The following is a 25020-nucleotide window of genomic DNA, read 5'->3' as shown; positions in this document are numbered from 1 at the left end:
TTTTGATTCAGTCAGAGCCCGAGGAACAAACTTGGAAGGAACTCATTTCATTCCCAAATCTTCTGTTAAAATTCATCACAGCGAGGTCCAAGATTATCCACTACTCTCAGACACTTGATCAATTGTCAGTCGAAAGTCTGCGAGCACAAGCTCTCAAATTTTTTCAACATTTTTGTAAATTCGGGCAGTTGATGTACGTCCAGAATGAAGTTTGACATGTTACCATTTTTAAACTGAGCAACTCATTCGCTCACTTGACTTTTTACCATATGGTCATCCTTGTAGGCAGTTTTTAATACTCAGTTTCAGCAGAAATGCGTACTATGTAAGCTCCGCTCACGGCAATGCTATATTCCGGTTATTTGTGGCTACCCCCTCATAGTAAGAACAGTGGGTTGTCCAATACATAAAACAAAAATTAATCCTAAGTAACTTGACGTAGATCAACCGAAAACAAATATTTCTGGACAATTATCAAAAGTGAGAAAAGTAAGCCAATTTGATTATATTAAGAGTAGGAACTAACTACCAAAGCTACTACATGGTCATCCCACTTACCTTCAAATATAAAGCAAATATCTTTTAAGATTATTAAGGGATGAGCTTTTACATCTTTACTCTCCGAAATGAACAAAACATGGTCTTGACTGGCCATTTATTTAGCCATGTATAGTTGGTCACGGTTTTAATTTAAATGGCAATGATTAAAAAAAGTAGATAAAATTAGTTCATAATACGGCCACAAGATTCAAATAAATTTATACCTCCGTCTGAATAAACTAATAAAATAACTAATCTTTAATAAACATAGTACAAAAAATATTACAAAACTGTGTGCAACTAACTATAAATACATACAATTTTCCGTTTTGCTTAATTTGACAAATCAATTCTCTTGTACCATAATACCGTACCTGATCTGAAGAAATCGCTATAAGCGTTAAAACTTTCTAAAATATTTCCATTATACAGAAAAGGCCCATCTATATTCTTTTTGAACAAAGGAAAAAAATAAATATTAATAAATTACAATTTGCGACCAATAGGTAATCGTAATACTAAGAGAAAAAAAACAACACCGATATACTTTCATTCTATTGAAAACTTTACAGTGCAACGATATTTATATAAACCAGTCTAATGTACAGTATGCAGCGTCACATAGCTGTAGCAATGGACTCCCGCCTCGCATTAAATAAATATTAATTTATTATTTTTTGACAATTAATTGAGATTACATAATTTGCTAGTCACATTTTCTATAACGTAGGTAGTGGTGAAAGAGGCACCGAAATTAAAATAAATTGGTCAGAGTTTTTAAAACAACTGATACATTTATATCTACGTGAGTCTTCCAATCGTATATGTGACCACGCACCACCTATTTCACTAAACATCATTTAGACACTTCGTTTATCGCACGGCACTCGTAGGCCACCCATTATAACTATTATTCGGATAGAGCAATAAAAAAATAAACTTGTCATGACTCAACACTCGCCCTTACTGGCGCTAGAGTTACCGTTACTAGCACGTACAGAAGTGGCCGATAAACCTGAGGTCGAAGCGATGCCGCAATCATCGGCATCGCCGTTTGTAGATTTCGCCGGTTGGGGGATAATGGTAATTTCGTCATTAATTTTTAAAGGTTTCAACACCGACTCGGACTTAGAGGAACCGGTGCTAGAAGCCGGACTGGCGCCTTTCTTATCGACAACTCGCTTTGTTACGACACTATGTGCCGAGTACACGTGATTCTCGAATTGTTTATACATGCCGAATGTTGCTGTACAGACTGTACACTTGTAAGAGAGATGCGCCGGTTTCAAAGTCATATTGTGATCACGACCAACGTGGTTCAGTAGCTTCCATTGATAAACCTACGAAATTTCGTGTCAAAACACAAGGCATTTAAAATGTTGTTCATAACAAGTCACCTTGGAATATTTTGTGTCGACCATTTTGAAAAAGTGAGGTTAAAGGTTCTGTCACAGTGTCACATTAATGTCAAATCAATGTTGCCATTTTAATTTACCGTTTTCCCGCAGTGCAATTGTGCAATGGCCCCTAGAGTATCATCGAAACTTAAAACAATACAACAATTGCAGTTGATTTTAAACAATGCAAAATATTGCTAGAGGGGAGATAAGACGGATTTTATTATTCCAAGTGCATAAAAATAGCCTGAATATATTTTCCGTTTTTTTATGGTTTTTGCGATAAAGCCATGCTTTTTTTACGATTTTAATCCGGACTCTCTCGATGGCCTACATACTTTTACATTTCCAAAACATAAATGGCAACTAAGCATTTAGAAAGGTGACAGGTATTTTTCACCTTATTTAGTGCAGACACAAATGCAATTTTCCCAGGCCAACCCTTATGAAACAAAAATTGTGAAGAAGAGCGTATACTTACTCTGCCACACACAGGACACCTTCCGGCATCTTTACTTCGATTAGCTGCTTCCTGCATACTGGAGGTGACGAGTCCGTGGGAACCTAATAAATGTCTTTCTAATCCTTGATCGGTAAAAAATCTAAATTGGCACTTCTGGCAATTAAGAGGTGGTCTATTGTAGATCATCTTCGGATGAATCTTAACCTTATGGATCCACTGCATATGGTTACGTAACTGTTCCAAATCTTTGATATACCCATCACATATTTCGCAAATGACGAACGAATTCTTCGGATTTGTGTCGCCGGGCTTGTTTACAGTTAATCCCGTCGCGGTTGTACCGCGCGGTAGAGGCGTTATGGATATGCTTGGTTGATTTGTGGTTTTCGTTTTGTTTGTAGCCGCTTGCTGCTGCTAAAGTGAAACGGTTCGTAAGGTACATTTTTGATTTTAAAAATGAAATTAGCACACGGCCAGTTGCACAAAAAAAATTATCCAGGATTATTGTTTAATCCGGTATTAAGACATTTGATTGGCTTTATACTGCAGTATGCAGCCAATCAAATGTCAAAATTCTTGTTTAATCTCGGATTTGGCAAATAATCTAGGATTTTGATTATAATTCGCTTTCCTGCAACCGGCCGTCAGTTGATTAAACACATTCAAAAATTATATTGTCTAAGAAGAAAATAAGAAAATGGACGAGATGATATTTTAATAAGCTGTAACCCTAAAAGGAAAGTCTGTTACTAGAGATCCTGTCAACGATTTGCAGAAAAAGATTATGTAAGAAATCAGATAAATACGAAACGAATTGAGAAAATAATCCATTCTTTACCACAGTGTAAGTACTCAGGGATTGCATTTGTTTGGTTATTGGATAAGGTAACATGTGTTGTTCCTTTTCAAAAGTCATGAGGCGCTTGTCATGAACTCCAGGTGCGTTGACGTTTTGACATTTTTCGATTGCTAACTTTGAAAAATCGCAGCAGCGCTGGAAACTTTTTCAAGACTTTTGGGCGGTCACTCAAAAAATTCCTCTGACTTTAACGATTCAATTATAAAAAAAGAGCACTCACTTATCTTGAATGGGTTCAGAGATATGCATTTTTGAACGGACTGTTGGATCTTCAAAATTTTACAGAAAAATTGACATGTCAAAAACTGTGACAGATGGGTACTTGGATCTTAATTACCTTGAATTTAAAATAAGATTGCGCATTTAAAAAAAAATAAGAAAATTGTACGTTCCTATTTTTAACAAAAATAAGATGACGCCACTTCCGGTATTTACGAAAGCGACGCCATCTTGAAATCATTTTATTTCAATTCGCAATGATCAATTAATGGCTCTAAACCAAATTTCAAGTTTCTATTTCAACTAGGTACAAGTTTAAAAACTTCTAACGAATGGGTTACCTGAATCACCCTGTATATAAAAAACTATCAATTTGTGTTGTTAGTTATGAAATTATAGGGCGTTTGATGATTCAAGCAAGCCATTTTGCACAATTTATTGTTATTGCACCAAAACAAACATTATTAGAAGGGAAGCTATCCGCCACCCTCTGGCAAGGGAGGGTGATCCACCCCTTTATCAAAAAATATGTGGTTGCCTTTTTTGTAGAGCATCTCTCTTATCGATTAGATGTATTTACTTTTGTTCCATCGCCACTCTACCCACTAAAACAAAACCTCAAAGTTGATTAACATTTTGACAAAAACGCCCTTGAGGATGATTTGATTTTGCCAAAACAAGGTAAGATCCCCCACCCCCCTCACTCTCATTGCCCTAGCTGTCTACATCAGAATATTTAATTATACCTATTCATAGACCGCTTTGTTATGACTTAAATCACACTATTTGAAACAAATGATCATCGGTCCAAAACTTCAGTTTGAGTCATTGGTGTAGGAGGCTAATTAAACAGTCTGATTGTAGGCGGCTATGGGAATGAGAGAGCGGAGAGGAGGCATATGACCATACTTAAAGACAAACACACAATACAAAAACCCATTGTTCTAGTATTGGCCTGTGATACAATAAATAATTCATACTGCTGCATTCAAAACATTCACTCCCCGGACAGTCAACTTATCTGCGAACAAAATTGAGCCTTCAGAATTTATAGAGGGGGTGTCTATCTAGTCCTAGTGTCCTAGTAGTATACAAAAGCTACACTGGTCAAATATGTAATATTCAAGCAATTATAGAATTTTGACTTTAATTTACTCAATCTGACAGTACCGGGTGATGGGTCAAGACTGTTTCTCGGCCATATCTCGAGAACTGTTCGTCATATGACTTAGGGGTAAGAAAAATTATTGGGTAAATTGGTCATGAAGAATCGCTGGAAAATATTTTCAAGTTCTAAAAATTACCAACAAAGGGCGTAACTGCCATCTTAAATTTTAAAATTGCATTTTCTTTAAATTTCCCATAAACTAAAAAATTTTTTTTCACATTTTTAAATAGAACCAGTTTATCTATCATTTTCGTAAAAACAAAAACTCACTTATTTCAATAACAAAGATGGTGTGGGGCGTTCAATTGTTTCTGCCAATAACCTGCTTTAACTTCTTAACCGTTTGACCGATTTTAACAAATTTGGTATCGTTGAAAAGAGCATTCCTTGGGCAATGAGAATCAATTTACTTGAATCCTCCGCCAGGGGGCTAGTTTTGACACTCCAAAATCCTAAAAAATTCTTCTAAATGGTGCTATTGATTGTCCTGAAATTCTTAGTTTGGTGGATTTTCATGTTCCTAGGACTACGCGCGTCACTAGAAATATACTAGGCTTCAGAATTAAACAATTTTCGAGCAACATGTCTAGGAATAATCCACTAACAAGAATTTTGTCCGATGCAAACTATTTTTGGAAATTGCAGTGGTGTGATCTATTTAACTCTAATTATCACACTTTTAAAGTTAAAGTCAAACGTAATATTGATTACTAATGATTTTTTTTATTCTTTTGTGTGATTTCTAGTTTTCTACTTTGTATTGTCTTTTAGCGAAGGTTTATTAGGTTATAAAATCAATAAGAACATGTTTTTTTGTGGTATTTATATAATAATAATTATTATTATTATTTTGATTGAGAATGCAGTGTATTTCAGCTGTTTTTAAATATGGAGACTTGCGGTTTTCGCGACCATGGGCCACTTTTTTTTTGTGAACAAACAGAATCAATCTAGTTACGTTTGTTCCTGAGATACAGGGTGAAATCGAAAAGTTTTACTTTTTGAGACGCTATTATACCTTACTACTCATGTAAGATGCCATTTTTATTCATTGGTATTAGTTGCTTTAATTACAATAGATACAATAAATTTTAAAAAAAACATGAATCCATGGCCTACTATTAAAAAACAATAAAAAATAGGCTTTCATGGCTAAACTTCAAAATAAAAACAATTGAGGTTAAGATATACAGAGTGTTGCATTTAAAAAATACCAACATTGGAGCAATCTCAGAAACTGTGGTAAAGTTTTACTACGTCACTGATTTCTACGTAAAAACATCTAAAATATGCAAGTTTTACCTTTTTTATATCTTGCATGGAGTTAAACTTTTCGTTTTCACCCTGTATTGCAGAAACAAACGTAGCTAAATTGATTCTGTTTGTGGTATTACAAGTTTCACAAAAAGTCGCATAGGGTCGCGAAAACCGCAAGTCTCTATCTTTAATAACAGCTGAGATACACTGCAGTCTTAACCGAAACAAGACACAGTGTACATGGTACATCTTTCACGTTGATGCAAAAATACGATTTTTGTGCTGATGCAATAGTAAAATGATACATACGCCAGTCTACAAACCACAATATGAATGCAACGATTACGCCATCTGTGGTCATTAAATTATAAACGCTGTGGTTTGGAGCTAATATAAGATATATTTAAAGCGGCACTATACCCAACACGCCCGCTACACTAACTGTCGGTGGAATTAACGAATTAAGAATGATAGTACAAATTTGAAATATTCCTTTACCCTCCTCTCCATGATATTCTATGAATATACAAGAGATTATGAAGTATGTACAACATATGCAAACTACAGTGACAGTGGTGACAACAGGGAATCTCTTTTTTGATTGGTCGTTGGTTCCGGTCGCCATATTGGGGCTAAATTCCAAACTGGCCAATAGAAAGCCTCCAAAACGACGCAGTACACTCCGTGCGTTACTGTTTTGGCAGTGTCACCTGTAATTGCCACGGCCTCACGTAACTAGTTTACACTTTTGCTTCCTGTATTTGCTTTATATTACTTGTTCCGTCTCCAGAGCATATAGTTGTATTTACGATATTGTAAGGTATGTAATTCGCTTAAAATGTTTTTAGATGTAAAACTGTGCCTAACTCTACTACTGGTAATTGATGTAAAAATTTTTTCAGATGCCCTAAATACCTTAATCAGTTAAGATAGAAAATTGGTTAAAGAAGCAGCTTATCCAAAATTTAGCAGCAAATCTAATTGTGGTTATAGATAACGCAATTGTGATCATAAATACGCTTGAATAATTGGTTTAATGTTTAACATTAATGATTGCTGAAGCACAAGGGATATTGATCTCTTGTACTCCCTGGACTAAATCAACGAGTTTTGTCTTCCATTTAAGAAACACGGGACAAGGGACAAGAAGTGACAGAACACACTGAAATGTCAAACACAATTTAATGATTAATGGTTACCTTTATATGTACATTTTGGATATTGCACCATATTTTATACTTATTATACCGTTTTCTATATATCTTTTTTAATCTGGGAGGTAGTGGGTTTCCCATAGGTTGTTCTGCAAAGCTTTAAACAACTTACTTAAATGAAACTGACATTTATTACTCTATGGTCACAATTTGACATGACACGGTATATTGATCCTACAATCAATCTTTTAGCTCCAATATGGCGGATTATGATAAATTGTCGCCACTGTCCTTAAGTCACTGTAATGCAAACCCTCTCTCATCCCTGTAACTTTGTCAGACTTGGAGGAGGGTATGGGTATAAAATTTTTGTGGGTCTTAGTATGAGTAAAAACGAATTGAAAACTCTAAGTCAGTATCTTTCTACCATATCAGGTTTGGTCAGAATTAGTCAATTGAAGTTTTTCCAAGATTGCTGCACATATTAACTATTAGTAGTAAGGATTTTTCAAATAATGATCCTACCATGAAATTTGGTACGAATGCTTCGATAAGGGTATTTTTTTATATGAATACGCTAGCCATTTCAAATATTCAAAATGGCCGCCGTTATTAATTATCACTAATAAAATAGTTAATAGGCGTTTTCGTTTCTGGTGATCAGTTTCACCAAAATCAGTTCAGTTAAATCACTTGAAGAAAACTCAGACTTGACAGTTTGGTGTTTGTTATTACTTAACATAACCTAAAAAGAAATGGATTGGTTTATTATAGTTTTTTAGCGGTAATATTGTTTAAATCTTGCTCCTTCAATTCATCATCGCTCATTCAATTCATTTAGAATTCATATTAAAAGAATTCTTGTTAATATTTAATGTCTAACATTGTACAATGAGATTTTTCAGTAAATAAGCATTATTATTATTATTATTAAATACGCGACACGTTGAATCAAAGAGTATAAACTTTAATTGTATAGGAAAATTCAGAGAGTATTCGACAGGTACACTACTCATAAACAGTTCTTAAATGTCCGATAAAAAATAAACAAACAGCCTGGGAGGGTATAATTCCAGTTTTCTGAGGTTATGTTAATTGAAGTGGTTTAACTGTTGAAATTTTTCCCGCAATCAGATAATAGTGATTTCTGTTCACTTGATCAGTAGTTGGGGGAACTGATTGAAAACGAAAAAAACAAATAGTGGAGTCATATTATGTTAAAAAATCATGTAACCGAGAACAAATTGCAAAAGAATTGATCTAAGCGGTTCCTGAATGAAAAAAATGTGCTGAAAACGATGGAATAAAGTTTACCAATGTTTGACGGGGAGAAATGCCTTAACCGGAAGTGACAACCCGGAAATAAATAGTTTTTGGCTCATAACTAAGTCAGAATAGCTTTTAGGAAAAAAATTGTTCTATACAAAGTTAAAGAGAATCAAAATCCCTACAAAAAAGTATATGACACATTTTTTTGTTGGAGCAGTGGTTTAGGAGCAATGTATGTATTTATGGAGTCAGTGTTCAATTCGATAACGAACTAAGCTTCAAACCTAAAAAATTAGGCAAAGTTTACTCCTAAATGTTTCTTATGACAAATTTCGTATCCTACGGAACAGGATCAAAGTGAAAGGGTTCAATAAGATCGCAATTAACCTTCCTATAAATAACCTTCCACACGAGCTTCCACAGCCTTCGAATGTATCAAGTCCAAGAATGGAAAGGAAACAAACAAGATCCTTTATAATGGGGTTGGGTTTTCATAAACGGAAAAATGCTCCCCATGAAGACAAACCTTCCTCCTGATCCATAAGAATTGTTAGAACGTATAAGGGTAAATGTAAAATTGGTTACCATACAATGAGATGTTGTTGCCGCAAGCTGAACTTAGATTGCAATACTGTGTACCCAAAATGTCGAGGAGTTCGTTGTTCAAATTCTCCAGAGCCTGATCTCACTCTCGATTTGGAAAAAGTGAAATATATAGACAAATCGTTTCGTTTACTGCAGTTTGTGGGTCTGCACTGGGGCATACGGTAATCATAAATACTGTATTTCTGCCGTACATTAAACTAATCTTAATTAAATTAGTTAATTATTGTTATAAACTATGTAACTATGTTGTGCGATTTAAATTCTGCAGCGAAATTTTTTTAACAGTGAGAGAATGTGTTCTTTACACGAGATGTATAAAATGTGTTTTGAAGCTTATTAACAAGCAAAAAAAAGCGAGTTCATGATTTTGGACTTTCTATCCGTCCGTCCATCTGTGCACATGAATTTTCCAATTCTATTTTCAGTAATAGGTGGACAATGGTCAAGGGACTAACTGATTAAATTTTGGTCAATACCCGTCAACCGGAAGTGACCTTGTCGCTCGTCTATATTGGTGCAGTGTATTTTGCAATTATATAAATACACGCATTGCGCCTAAACCACTGCTCTAACAAAAAAATGTGTTATATACATTTTTGTAGAGATTTTGATGCTCTTTAATTTTACATAGAACAATTTTTTTCCTCAAAGCAATTCTGACTTAGTTATGAGCCACAAACAATTTATTTCCGGGTTGCCACTTCCGGTTAAGGCATTTCCCGTGTCAAACATTAGTAAACTTTATTCCATCATTTTCAGCACATTTTTTTCATTCAGAAACCGCTTAAATCAATTCTTTTGCAATTTGTTCACGGTCAAACTACAGAATGATTCCTTTAAAAGGGCAATCAATTCAACTATACAGCTAACATTTGCATGATCTGTGCCATCTTGGAAAACTGCGGCCATCTTGAATTTCTTAAGTAGCCACCGTTTTCATATAAAATAATACCATTATAGAAGCATTCATACCAAATTTCATGCTTGTATCATCATCTAAACGATTCAAGCATTATCTGCAAGTATGAGGATGTGAAATGTGATTTATTACCTTGTCTTTATCTTTAAGTGGGCGGGGTTTCAGCAAAAGCTACATGTACAATAAAATAATAATATTGCAATTTTTGGTAGGAAGAATGCACAATGAATTGAAAGTGAAGGTTCCATCACAGAATCGTCAGTGGAGCAACAAAATGTAGAAGTCTTCTAGTAACAAATCGGAACATTCACAGTCGTCGACAGACTGGGCACGTTTTTAATAAATGTAATGTTTACCCTTAGAAATGTTGAGCACTATATCCCAAAATAGAAGAGTAGAAGAGAAAAGAAACCAATACAAAAATAAGAGCTGTAAAATTAACAAGTATGATGCTATATTAGAACGCAGACACATTTAAAGCTTCACATACACAAGCAAACAAAAGTTGAAAAACTTAAAATCATCGTTCAGCTTTGACAACAAAAAATGAGTGCGTTTGAGTAATGATGTATTTCATGATGTTATATTGCAAAAAAGCAAGCACTTTTAGGTGCATACCTGAACGGTGAATGAATTGGGCGTGGTAGATAAATTAGGCAGATACGTGGCGGCAAGGCCGTGGCCTATGTGGCCACCCATCTCTGGACCACCCACCACCTAACATACACACACTGTTACTCTATTTTTTTAAACTGGTACTCGGTTACTGCTAAACTAAGCCTGAGCAAGTACCGTCGGCTAAGCATTTTCAACCTACCTGATATAGAGGATTTCCGCTTAACTGGTAATTCGTCGGTACCAAAACGGAGCCGCCCGACATGCTTCCGGATGGTTTGTACAGTATGTTAGCATTGGCGGGTCGTATGCTGGGAGGAATGTGCTTTGTAATCGGAAGCCCCATCGACGGCCTACCTCTCCCACGCTGCAAAGCAGTTGAATTATTAGCTAGCTTAGACATCATTTGTAACTGAGTTGAACGTGCCATTGCCTGGTAAACGGCGGCCGCGCTTCCCATTCCTTGCTGCTTCATACGCGGCATTCGAGGTATTTTCGCGGGAGGTTCAAAATCGGCGGGCGGTTCCAAATTTCGTTCGGGCTTAAATTTGCGCATGCACGCCACCGAGTGCCTCGACAGCTTTCCCTTTTGATTATCCTCGAATGGACAATTGGGGCACTGATGGAAAGCGGGCGCTCTCTCCAAGCGACCTCTCACGCCGTGCTTAACTTCCATATGGAATAAAATATCGTGCGGACTACGAACTTCATAAGTACAAAAGTTACAACGATACACGTAGTTTTTCATGTGGGGAGTTTCCAGATGAAACGACATCGCTAGAGAGGACTCGGTCTTAAAGCTACAATATTCACATTTCTTGGTTGGCATGCGATATGGAACATTATTTTCTTTCGTATACTCCAAATTCTTTATTAACGAATTGATAGTTTTAATAGTCTCCGCGTTCTCCCAATTTTCCCGATCGCGCTTACGCTTCTGCTGTTTCAAAAGGTCAGTTTGAACGGACTCCTGAACCAGGCCGTAACCGATACCCATAAAAAATTTTCCTAGGGCGCTATCGAAATATGTGGCGGGCTTACGTAACTCGGCCGCGAGCGCATTTGCGGTGTTGGGTATAGGCATCACAGGTAAATCTAACTCGAAATCTTTGCCCTCTTGTTTCTCATTTACTAGTTCAACATCCGAACCTTCCTTATTCGATTCATCCTTATCTGCGTCGTCGTCTTTCTTATCGCTTTCGGGTGCATCTTCCTTCTTGCTTTCGGACTCTTTCGCCTTGTCGCTCTCTTCGCTTTCTTTGATTTCATTCTCGAGAGTCTTAATGCAAGTTTTAAGGTCTTTTAGTGGAGGTTTCTCGTATACATAAGGAACAATAAAGGAAGGTGCCTCTACCACAAACATATCATCGGTTAAGGTGGGGAGAACGGGTGGGGCCGGAGGAAGCGTGGGTGCGGTGGTCGGAGGTCGGGTGGCTGGTACTGCTGAAATTGAAGTAGGAGTCATTGGAATAGGTGTGATTGTGGCGCGCATATTCGCCGGGTAAATACCTTGAGCGGGAAGCGCCATCGGCAGCATTGGAAAGGAGTTGGTCATTTGCGAATTCGACATGGAAGCTTTCTGAGTAATGGGAATGGGACCACGACCTGATAAAATGGAATTTGTGTCAATTATTACTAGCGTTGGTTCTTTTTTATTATTATTATTAGCGGTAGATTTAGAGGCAATTTCAGCAAGGCGTTTGGTGTCCTTGACAACTATGGTTGAACTAGACAGTCGCGATTTTTTCTTTGGAGCTTTCGTTTGAGGTGAAGGGGTGGCTTCAATCACAGCTAAAGGATCTTCGGGTAGTATCTCTTCAATATCGGACATATCGGACGAATCACATGGCTGAGGTTCCGGAATCGGGGGTGGCTTTGGCTTCTCCTTTTTGGCATATGACCTCCTTTCTTTTCCAAAGTTACGAATACTTCTTCGGAAAGCGACCTGCTCCGAAACAAGCTTCTTTTTATTTGCCTGAGTGTCGGTATCATTTTGTGGCTCGAGATCTTCTATAGGTTCCGTAATTTCAACGTCATCTTCCGTCATATCTATAGTGCCATTTTCTATGGGATCCGTATCGTCCAATATTACGACGTCATCGCAATCGGCCTCGCCCGAATCGTGAATAATAATGGAGTTAGCGTCGTCCATTTTATCACTATCACCTGTGCCGTCATCAAGACCGTTTCTTATCTCCTCGTGTTTATCCTCATCGTCGCTGTTGTTTATTTCGTGTATTTGCTCGACCGATCCTATTTCTTCCACCTCCATTTTATCCTCGTCATCATCATCATCCACTTCCTGCTCTTCGACGCTATGTATTTCCCTAAATTGAGCATCGTCGTCGTCATTGTCGGAATTGTTTTCTTCGTGTTCTACCATTTCATCTTCGCTAACATTTGTTGATTCGATGATTTCATCCGGGTCCTCATCTGCCTCTTTATTAAACTCGCACACGTCTCCGTTCACACTGGCACCATCTGAAACAATTTTCTATTTCAAACAGCACATTTGAGCCTGACGAATTAGTATTTACATTTTAGGTTGTGCCACAGTGTTATCAAAATTGACATTTTTGGTTTTATTTCGTGTTGCTATGGTTACGAGTGACATAATTGTTTATACCACTCAATGGTTTATACTCACAGATGTTGAACTATTCAAATGCTCTAATGCAACATGCTAAAATAGTCCACGCAATAAAGAACATATGAGGACCTTAGCTTGCAAAAATAAAATAATATAATAATAATATTATAATAAAATACCTACAAATTTTAAATGTAATATAGTATGCAACCGAAAACGTCCTAAAGCATGTTTACGTACTACGCACCTAGGGGGCGCTGGCGTGCGTTGAAGTATGCTCATTGGCGATTCAGGCGCACTTCGCTTAACAATCCACGGCGTTCGTGTTCGCTCTCCCTCCACCCGCTTTACCTTTCGTTTTAACCCCCTGCCTCCTTGAATCTCTCTTATTTTTCAGCATCTGGAAGTCAACCCTCAACCTCCAACTTTTCCCCACCTATTTTCAGTCAAGTTCCCACATATATTTAAACAATATACTTTTATTACTAAGAATAAATTAAATTATTTTTAAAAAAGTTTAAATTACTCTTTACGGTTTAACTGCAGCTGATGGCCCAGGTTTATCTATGTCACTGCTGAAAATTAGGCTCATGCGCGAAAAATATTTAATTTGTTTCAAAGTCTCGTGTTTTCTTCAAGACCAAAGGGTGAGTAGATCTGTTGTTTCGCCCTACGTCAAAATATCATATGATCTTTTTGTCGAAAATTTCCAGATACATTTTTCTCTGAAATACACAAAATAACAGTATTTTAAAAAAAAAGATACTTTTTATTTTTTTCCAAATTTGGGGGGGTTGTGGGGGGAATTTTTGGTGGGAAGTTGAAAATTCGGATTCATAGACACAGAAAACATGCCTACATATTTCCAGAACTACCATGAATTTTGCATCCTAAAATTATATATTTCCTGAACTAAAAGCATTTATTGTGATTGATTAGCTCTTTTAGTTATAATATTTTTAAAGTATATTCCTCTGTTCCAGATTTGATTAAGCCCCTTTCTCCGCAGTATTTCAAAATTAAATTGCGTCAAATATTAGCCCATGACTCTGTACGTACGTTGTAGATTGTCATTCATATCTATCTTGTTTAACTTGTCTCTCGTCTCTTTGTCCGCTTTTCTTAGTATATTACTCAATCTCTTTTCATCTCACTCTCATTTAGTTACTCCTATGTGCATTTATTACTATTTCATATTTTCCTTTTTATTATATTACTCAGTTATAAGCATTACTTGATTATGTTAATTCTAACTGTATTCAGGGAGTCGGTGGAAGATCAGAACCTGTCTGTGCAGCAACTGAACCGATAACCCCTGTGGTTTCCATTTTTTTAATTTGGTGGAAATAAACACATTATTATTATTGATACCGCATGTTTAAACTGTTCCTTAGACGGCATTAAACGTGATCAAAAATTCCTATTTATCTATTTTGTTAATCAATCAACGTCAATTTTTCAAGAATAATCAGAACAGGTTATGGGCCCGTATCGTTTCTAGTGAGGAAGTGACAGAAGTAACGACAGTTGTTGAAATTACCAAAATAAAAGAAGATTAGGAACCAGGAGTGTTTGGAGGTGAGGAAGAACACGCCATAGCTTGCCCTGTGGAACTTTTAAGCATATTAAACCTCTAGCAACTAAAACGGATTGACCTAAAAAGTGCAGACGCAAATGGAGCTGATGACGAGTTACAGCTGTACCACGAGAGATGGTGACACCAAAATAAGAGGCATGTAGCAGCAATAATAGGTCAATATAAAAGTGGAGAGAATAGAGAGGCAGCCATGCGAGCTATACATTTATGGGAAGAGACAGTTCGGACATCCAGTGAGGCCAGTGTGGTCCTTTTCCACAGTTATACGCTGGAAAGATGTATGTTATAGTATTCAAGGATACCTACACTAAATTAAGATATGGCTATTTGTTGTCTAAAAAGTTAAAAAAAATTCCACGTGTACCGCTTCACAGCGAACGTGAATGAACGTACGTCTGGTGATAACAAAAAAACCTATTGCGAAAGGCGAGCGCGGTTGCCACGGTCTCTTCCTTTAATTAAAACCTTTCGTCAGACTACCATGACGTCTGGAAAGCATCCCCTCTCCTCCCGGATTTCACTTAGGCTGAATAATGGGCTGAAAACAAGCAAACAAGACATATTATAATGTCTATGCAACACAAAGATTATTCCATCCTACAATTATATCGCATAGACGTAAGTTAGTTTCAATGCGATGAAATGGAAGCTTTTAAAATTGTAGCTAAAAATATCTGAATTCAAGATATGTGTACGTTAGAGGCGGATTTCATCCACTGAAACAATCGCTAAACGAATGTGAATTTTTTGGGTACAATTCAAAATGATAAAATCAATTTTATGTGAGTAGTGATTGGGCCATATTTTTTTAAGGGCGCGGTCGCCAATAGTCACTGCTACTGGCACTGAACTATAAATATACTAGAACGCGCGCTGCGTCGGTCAGTGCGATCCGAGAGAGAGAGAGAGGGCCACAAGGGGAATCTCTGTCCCACTCTCGCGGATGCATAGAGCAGCCTATTTGAATTTATATTAATGATCAGTTTCCCAATGAGTGACAGTGACAGAAAACGGGCACAAATGTTCATACACATTGGCGGTATAAACAGAAACAATTCAAAAGGTATAGGACAATGCCATGTTAATCGAAAGAAAGTTGTCTAGAATTAATATCCAAAATTTAAAAAATTGGCATTCCATTTCAAAAATCAGAGTTTTTTGAAAACTGAAACAAAAAAGATGGCCATGGATATTCTTTGGTAAACCGAACCAGGGACCCTTAGCACCACAGTCCAGCTATAACTGAACTGTGCCCCACGGGCCGGCTTTATTATTAAGAGTAGATAGTGCAGGTGTCGGCAACCTGTTGAAACGGAAGAGCCAAAAATTACAATTTACAAAAATTTCCCAGTTTTTAAAGAGCCACAAAAACTTTTTGATTCAATATTATAGTATTTGGCTATATACAAGGTCCTGCAACAATGCGTCGGTTTTTCCTACATAGCTGATACCTGGTAAAAAATATTGGTGGTTGCCGATCTACAGAAATTATTTTTGAATGTACAGGGTGTCTCATTCTTACCATGTCAATAAATAACTGATCTTAAATAGAGCATCCTGCATATTTTTACTTGTTTCAATGCCATTTGTTCAAAGTGCTATAACTATTCTTTTTCAAATGGAACTACCACTATTTTATTTCGCTATTCGATTGTCTTTTGTGTTCTCTTCCAATGTTTATAAGGGGTGCCCTGTGCTTAAACCCCGCAGTTTTTATGTTATTCAATATTTTTCACAAAAGTACCTAATCATTAATTAATTACGTGGTTATACATCAGAGTAGGCTGCTATAATAAAGAAACAAAAGAATACCAGAAAGTAAACAAGTGTCACAAATTAGACAATTATTTGCTGCAAGTGTACTTTTGATTTCGTAAACAAATACAATTAATTAAAAAGGCGAATTTCGAACAAATGAGCTAATTTCTTTAGATAAATACGGAGAGCTGCAACTTTATATCAAAAGAGCCGCATGCAGTTCGCGAGCCGCAGGTTGCCGACCCCTGAGATAGTGACTTCTATACGAAATACTACAGTTAAGTTAGGTTCAAGTATTCTTTTTAGTTGTTTTCATGTTTAGCATTCATTGATATTATTTTGATTTATTATATATTATATATATTACCTCTTTAATGTATATACGTACACTTTCTTGTATACAACTATTGTAATCTTTTGGGGCTATCCATAATAAATATTATTATTATTTTACGTATGTTTAGTTATTATATGTTCCATTCATGAGATTTTATGCTGTTTTTGAATAAAAAAATTATTAGAAGACATGTCCAAGTTGTTAATCGAGTTGTTAATGTACATTCACGCACTTCTAGTCCACTATTCAGTAATCTGGACAATTCATTAATTCAGACACACCCCTCGCATATGATTATCCGGATTAAGGAGGTTGCCTAGGAGGTTGCACTGATAAGGTACACGATTTATTGTGAGACCTGTAATTTTTGTGGTACACTATAATATTATATCTTTGTTCCCTCGTTTGATTTGGTTTACCTTTAAGAGTCCAATTGTAATTTGAATGCAAGGTTCATTCCAGCAAATATTTCATATTTTGTAAAAGAATCATAGTTTTCACACACCATGTTCTATGTGGGGCTGAACCCCACCTGGCCTCCCCACCCTGACTTACTAGCACATTGGTAGACGTCACGAATGAATGTCTCTTGATAAACACAAATCCTCACAGGTATACTACTTGCTAAAGTAAAATACTAGTCTTGATGTACTTGCACTTGTATGTGAGGGTAAGACAGTGTAGCTTTCAAGCACATAATCCTATTAAGAAGTTTTGTGATGTTCTTACTAGTTTTAAAGTAGTTTTATCCGATTGAAGAAGCTAATTACTGGTCTGGAATTTAGTTCCCCTATATCGTGCGGTTTGAGCATGTGCTTGCACTTTGATGACTATTCATCATATTTAAAAGAGTTCAGCCTGCAAATGTAAAGAATGTTGTTCTTACATTAATAGCAAGATAAAGTGTAGCTTGTTTTGAGAAAGCTGTACAAAGGAAAGGATATGCTAAACAGAAAAATCTACTACTCTGTGAAATGTTACTGCTCTCCTTGTTTAACTAATGTGACATCATTATGGCCCTTGCCACTAATCCCCATAGCAACAAATTTAATGTTTCAATATCAAAACGAAATATTTACCACCCTGCAAGTAAGTAAATTAACAAATGAGAAATATTGAAAATAAACACTTGTTTATCAAGTGGCGAAGTAAACAAATAACGCACTCCCTAAAAATGAAAGGAATACTGGCATAATTCCATCTTTCCAAAGAAATAAGTTGATCCAAGAAGTTTGGTCATAACAACCTACATAAAAATGAAGACATCTGATTGTTGGAAGTGATGAAGAAGTGTACCTTGTCAATACATCAACGCAACCACGTGACAAAGCATATTTAACACTGACCCTAAAATAATAAAACGTCACACAAAAGTACACTGGCACTATAACAAACCATAGCAACCTAAAATATGTCTCATGCACTAACATCGTAGTTTAGTACATAATTTTGATAACTGTCTAACGATGTCAAAGCTCAAATGTGGGTGCCAGATTCCTCATTGATACTTCTGAATCGTGTAATTATTATCATAGCTATTTTCACAAATCAAAACAAACCTCGTATACTTTCTTCATTCGAATGGATTTCGTCGACTTCCCCCATTTCGGCAACAGCGGCCATAGCCCAATGGTCCACAGTAATCCTGCAAAAAAAGGCCACGTGAGTTCGTTTATCGTATCCGCATACGAGCATGTCGCTACACTTTCGCTGTTTAATTACAACAAAATAATTTTCAATGTTTATTGTTAATATAAAAAAGGGCATGTTTTAGTTGAACTGAAAGTGTCAGTGCTACCAACATTCTGACAATTACAGTAAAGAAAGGAGCAACAACAGTAGTTCCAAGGGGGTTAAATTGTGTGACTCATTATTACTAACATAACTTATAAATTCAATCATCAATTACCGTAGGTTAGTTTATTTATAATATTCCCGCCATCGAAATTGGTATTTTATATCAATTCGACATTGAACAGCTGCACACCGCCAATAGAAGGCTGTGACGATCGTAAATACCCGAAGTTAACAGCGACCCGCGACATTTAAAACTGTTGTCACACGTCCGTTTGAATTTCGAATAATTACAACAATAACTTTCAATCAACTGTCACTTATTATACCAAAAAAGAAGCGGAAAAAAAACAAGAAAGTACAGAGAAGGTCTGTCACTAACCCCTAACGCTACACTAAATTGCCAATATGGCGTCTAACGGTATATCACGTGACCGAAAATAGTGACGTATACGCTCCATTCCACGATGTCTTAAAAATTTTTTCATTACGTAAGCAACTACTAAATTTATTAACAATTATGATTATTATTGATTTCACGCTCAAAAATGCGTCAAACAACCGAAATCGCGAGACGTAGAATCGCCGGTTAACACAAATTCGTAAATTTGCAAATTCCCGCCAGAAGTTAATATTTGTACAGCGGCAATTTTGCAAAAACGAATTGGTTAAATAAAAAATTGGGGTGTTGCTAAATATGCACCTACGCAAGGCGGCGAGTGGGTAGTATTTAAATTAAGGCCCTTAAAGCGAAAATCTGACGCGCGCGCTTTTCCATTCGGCTACCTAATGATTCAATTATCAATGACTAATTTTCTACGAAGATGAAAGTGTGGCCGAAAAAATCAAGCGAAGACGGTCCAAGTTGGCTATAAAAAAAGATAAGTGAAAAGTGAAGGGAAAAGGCATCCAATTCTCGTGTAACGAAGTGGAACTCGTCGGCTTTTCGCTTTAAACGAAATACACCGCGCCTGATGATCAAAACTGAACCCGACGTCCCCCGTTTCGTGAAATGGTTGAGTCCAAACCTCATTTTGTTCATGGTATACTCTGTACCTCATGTATTTTTCTCAACGTTTCCCCCAACACTATTTCATGTGTACGTCCTCTTCTGTTTTACAAAGACAATAAATATTGCGGAACAAAATTAGATTTTTTCCCTCAATATATACAGAGTCCTCAATTTAAAGACGCGCTCAAATATAAATAAATCACCATAAGAGTTTGAGTTCCGGTCGCGAAGAATTTTAAACTAGATGCAAAACAAACTCGATGACAACTTTGAATTTGGAAGGCTTCACTGAGACGCAACAGTGTATAAGATCGCAATAAGCACCTACATAATAGCACTTATTATCTAGGTTCCGTTGCAAAATATCTTTGCATTCTATCGATTTTTCGCGAAAAGGATGTAGAGAAAAAACCAAACTATACTTGCTGCGCAGTTTTAGACCAACAAAAAATATCAATTCTGATTTTTCTTCAAAAAGTCGTAAGATTTGAATGAGTTGAAAAACTTTCAATTACTCGTATATAAATAATAATTACTTACAATATTCAGTTTACTGAAGACTTTTGGTGATTGTACAAATGATTGACTAGGTATACCGAGGACTATACTCGAAGGGTAATTTCACATTCAAAAGCAAATTAGGACAAAATCGAACAAGAATTGTAGATAACACGCCATTTTGTATAATAATAATATTTTGGTTCCTACTTCAGTTTGAATGGAAACTAGGTAACTGCACGTTTAAAAACATTAGTATAGCTCAAAGCGCAAAGAATCTTCTAGGAAGATACACACGTAATTATCCAAATTACAAAACGGAAATTGCACTTCCATTTCGAATTCCAAACAATTCCACAACATCGCCTACAAAATATAGGAGACTAATTATGGGAAATATGATTTCAATACATATGTATACATAGTTTTTCCAATGTTAATCATGGAGCTCTCGGAAAGTAGTGCAAAGACTTTTAAATAGGAAAAAAAGGAGTAGGTTTCTCTCAACAGCAGTTGGATATCTATCGTATTATGGAAAAAATGCGAGAAAAAATGTGTAAGTAATTATATGCAAGCAAATTTTTCGAGTTAAAATTTTGGTGCAAATCACAAACGTGTGGTATTTTCTAATGGAAACCCGCAGAACCACCAGAATAAATTCCCAAATTATGCACTAAGCTTTAAATATTCATAGGAATCATAGGTATTGTATTAGGTAATGATGGATAATTACAGGATGGGATTAATACAATACAATTCTCTATTACAATATTAATATTTACTGAGTATTGCGTTATAGGTAAGTCTTCCGACTGCAGTACTTGGTACTACAGTAGAAACGCTATTAACCGAAACTCTAGTAACCGAAATGGCAATCAGCCGAAAAACAAAACAAAATTGAATTCGACTATCTCTTTCGTTTGGCCGCTAGGGGGCGTTTCTCGAATTGAGTCGATTTCCATACTGTTTTTATTAATTGGTTTTGGCAAAATCTTTCTTTCAGCACTTGTCTATGTAGCATACATCGCGATGTACAGTTTTTATACAGAGTGTTTCGTTTTTTAAAGAACCCCTACTACATTTTTCCATACTGACCACCCTATATATTTTGGAGTGTTTAAAAGAGCGTAAAATCTTGATGTCGGTATCACTTGTTATACATATTTATATTAAATATTATTTTTATACATTAAAATATTTTAATTGCAGACGATGGCGAACAAAAAATGTTAGGAACGACTTGGTTATCTAGAAATGTTTATTTATTTTTAATTTTTATTTTATTATATTTATTATATATTATTATTAAATCCAAATAGTCCCGATTCTTCGTAGCAGCCATAAAAGATAGGAGGGACTTGTCGCCGATTTCTCATTGAGTAAAAATATTCACAAAAACCAAAATAAAACGTTAATAAAACGTATATAAGTTGCTTTTTTTTCTCGAATTTTTAAAAACTAATTTTGGATTCGTTATTTTCATGTTGAAAAATTCCCATGAACCAAATGTCGTTCAGATCAGAATTTTTCGCACCCCCATTTAGGGGTACCTGATCTTGGGATAGGAGGAAAATACGCTTAACGGAACGCCATTGAAGTGGGAATCCCAATTGACAAGTTTTTCCGACAGTTGCCGATGTCATATTCGGTCTGCGCCGTTATTCGCCGTGCTATAGCGCGCGGCATGTATCTGTATATTTAAAACCCAGAATCTCTAATTGTAAAGAAAGTAAGAAATTAACTTCCCAAACTTGTCGGTAAGTACCACATCATTTTTACAATATACAGGGTGTAACAGTGGAACAGTATTTAAAAAAATAGGATGGTAGAGGGGACCAAAACAGACATTGGGAGCTACACGCCAAGCACTTCAACTTTCTCTCTGAGAGACCCTATTCTAACACACCCGATGGGTGTCTCACTATGGGAAGTAAAGATCGAACGGTACGGATATTAATATCGGCCACATGACCAATATGGCCGATGCCCGCCAATGGCCAATACATTAAGGGGTGGTGACAACGTAGGAGAATCGAGGAAACCTACAATTGTCAGCGAATTTTATGAAATGGAAATTGTCAAAGAATTTAACGACAAATGCACCATTCCTGCTTATTTGCGCGTCGTACTCACGTACGTTTGTGTTTGCATTTGTGTTCATTAAGGTCTCGCATGGCCACGCATTCGTATCGTAGGGAATATTCTAGAAATCCCGATAGACATTAAGGCGCCATAAAAATTACAGACATCGGCGATAAGAAACGAAAGTGGATGTGATGCATTTTTTTTGGCAAAATATGACGACGAGAACATTCTAGAAGATTCGGGAGTGTTCGAGAACTTTTGAGAAATATAGGCGTTGGCTATATAAGCAAATCGAATTGTGCTTAAGTAAATTCTAACATCGTTGCGAAGTGAAGTACTAAGCTCCCGCTCGTGTTATGTTATAATTGAGAGTGATAAATAATAATTACTGTTACACACTAAACAATTTCAAGACTGTTATAAATTTATTGTTAATTATTTGTACTTAAATAAATAAATTACGTGCACGTTACAGACTTACAGTATTGTAATGTGCGTGAGTGGTGCTCCTTCTGAATTCAGGGAAGTTATGTTTTGCTTTTAGAGCAACAGCATTTTGTTTGATCTTTTGATTCAGTTACAAAACTTGCATATGATGCACTGCATTTTTTTGCAACTTCTATCAAAATAGAAATATAAGTGTCCTGCACTCTTTTTAAGTCAGATTTACAATGGTAAAGTCAAAATTTCCGAATGTCTTAGTTAACAGTACAGAAACATGTTTGTTACAGAAGTTTCTTGAAATGAATTTTTCAATAATCTGTAATCAATATACGGAGTCATGTAAAAAAAGTTATTGGATTTATCTCTTTTTTTTAATAGAACTCCCCGTATATTTAACCTAAAAAAGGTATTTATCATATTAAATTCTCTTACCAAAAATTTAAAAATGAAAAAATTCAAAAATGTAATAGTTTCAAAAAAGTTCAAACGAGATTTTTAAAATTCAAAAATCTGAAGTTTGATGTATTTTCTCATTTGAATGTTTTTTTAATTTTGTTCAATATTTTTGTTAATGAATTGAATCTTTTTTTATTGTTGCCCCGGTGTTGTATTTTTAAAGACCGAATTTGCAGTTTTCAAAATAAATATACGGGGCCCAGTAAAAAAAAGTTATTGGACCTAACCTCATTTTTTTTTATTGAACACCCTATCTATTTTACGCTAAAAAGATAGCATATTAAATTCTCCTTTCAAAAATATAATACTGAAAAATTCAAAAATTCAATATTGTGCCACAAAAATTTTTTTAATAAAAAAATCTGGAATTGTTTGTATTTTCACGTTTGATCCTTTTTTTAAATTTTGTTCAATATTTTGCAAGTTTTTTGAAACACGAATAGATATATATTTTTGTATTAAAATATATGGTGTTCCATTTAAAAATGATGCCCGCTAACTTCTTTACCTGGCCCCGTATACTTATTTTGAAAACGGAGATTATTCAACAATCATTATAAAGATACTTTCGCAATAAATCTTTTTCTGTATCTCTAGTAACTAAGAAAATATAGGGTCCTTCAGAAATTGACAATTTTTTGATTCTCTTAAGCGAACGAATATTTTCGAAATTTTAATTTTACCATTTTAAGTTTGGCCCAAAAAGAACACATAACGTCAATATTACTTTATTATTTATTAGAAGCACGAATTCTGTGGAAATCATAAATAAATTGGGATTTTTCCAGAGTGAGACACCCCTCGAACACGCATACATTTTTAAGCTCGTCTTAAATAAATTGTTGGAAATCTGCAAATTTATTGTGAAAAACTGATACAATTAAAGGTGAAAGTACTTAGTAGAAAATGGATTTGAGGGTATAAAAAATCTTGAATTTTACATTTATGATATTGTGACATAAGTAGAAGCTGTACCACTGCGGGACTAAGGGTCCCTGGTTCGAATCCGGGTTCAGGCATGGATATTTGTAAATGTATAGTGAGTTGGGTTGGCAGAGCAACTTTAGCTAAAACCCCGCCCACTCAAAAATAAAAACCAACAAAAAAATTAAAAAAAAGTACAAACCTCGACCCAGACGCTTAAAATAGAAAAAATAAAAAAATTGACACTAAAAGTCTCGCTAAAAGTAAACAGTAAGGACCATTCCTTACACAAAACACAAAAACCCAAAATATACGAAAACCTCAAAAATGTATATATTGAGTTCAGACAAATAATGAAAGGTATAGTTCGCTATTGTTTTTTTAAGACGCTTAAAATAGAAAAAATAAAAAAATTGACACTAAAAGTCTCGCTAAAAGTAAACAGTAAGGACCATTCCTTACACAAAACACAAAAACCCAAAATATACGAAAACCTCAAAAATGTATATATTGAGTTCAGACAAATAATGAAAGGTATAGTTCGCTATTGTTTTTTTTTAAATGACAAAACGAAAAAATATAAAATACAGAAAACAAAGTAAAAATGGCAATGGAACATACAAATATGAGGAAGTAACAATAGATACGGACAATAGTGAACAATCCGAACAATCGTAAGAAATCAATAACGGAACAAATTACAAACATTCTGAACAGTGAGTGGGAACTCTTACCACGAGATACTGAAAACCACAGTTTGGCGTTTCCCCAAACTTCTAGATAGTCATGTCTATCGTTCAACAGAAGAAGGAAAAATTTGAGAGAAAAATTATAGGAGTTGCATTGTCGCTCACAAAAAATCTCCCTTTAAATCAGTTCATGAATTAACTACCACTTTCATAATCTATTATCAGTATCAGTACGCACGACGCGAAATACCGATTTCGATTTCCGATACTCGTGATTTTTGAAAATGGCAAATGGAAAACTAGTGTTTGCTCCTTTCTTTGCATATTCGCATTTTATTCATCGCTCCTGATGGTGTTCCGTGATAATAGT

At 35.6% G+C, this 25020-nt stretch overlaps 2 protein-coding genes across 6 annotated transcripts in view; both read right to left on the bottom strand.

Annotated features, from left to right (window-relative positions):
• The window catches only part of LOC116174658 (RE1-silencing transcription factor B-like), a 394864-nt gene that overhangs the window by 216602 nt on the left and 153242 nt on the right, over positions 1-25020 (bottom strand). The window lies entirely within an intron of this gene.
• On the bottom strand, positions 1078-18952 carry LOC116175091. 5 transcript variants are annotated; one of them, XM_031493183.1, is made up of 7 exons: positions 18658-18952; positions 18308-18393; positions 10894-12947; positions 10669-10833; positions 10470-10568; positions 2419-2814; positions 1078-1880 (listed from the first exon to the last, which is right to left on the bottom strand). In XM_031493183.1, the coding sequence occupies exons 2-7, from the start codon at positions 18369-18371 to the stop codon at positions 1491-1493; spliced, it is 3168 nt and encodes a 1055-aa protein (XP_031349043.1). In that variant the 5' UTR covers positions 18372-18393; positions 18658-18952; the 3' UTR covers positions 1078-1490. The 5 variants fall into 5 exon arrangements, with proteins under 5 accessions (XP_031349043.1, XP_031349041.1, XP_031349042.1 ...); XM_031493181.1 differs by having other exon boundaries at positions 10669-12947; positions 18658-18951; XM_031493182.1 differs by having other exon boundaries at positions 2419-2811; positions 10669-12947; positions 18658-18951.

The sequence above is a fragment of the Photinus pyralis genome, unplaced genomic scaffold, assembly GCF_008802855.1.
Source record: "Photinus pyralis isolate 1611_PpyrPB1 unplaced genomic scaffold, Ppyr1.3 Ppyr1.4_LG6, whole genome shotgun sequence".
NCBI classification, from domain to species: domain Eukaryota; kingdom Metazoa; phylum Arthropoda; class Insecta; order Coleoptera; family Lampyridae; genus Photinus; species Photinus pyralis.
The sequence above is the reverse complement of the archived record's forward strand: the minus strand, read 5'-3'. Positions and strand labels throughout refer to the sequence as shown.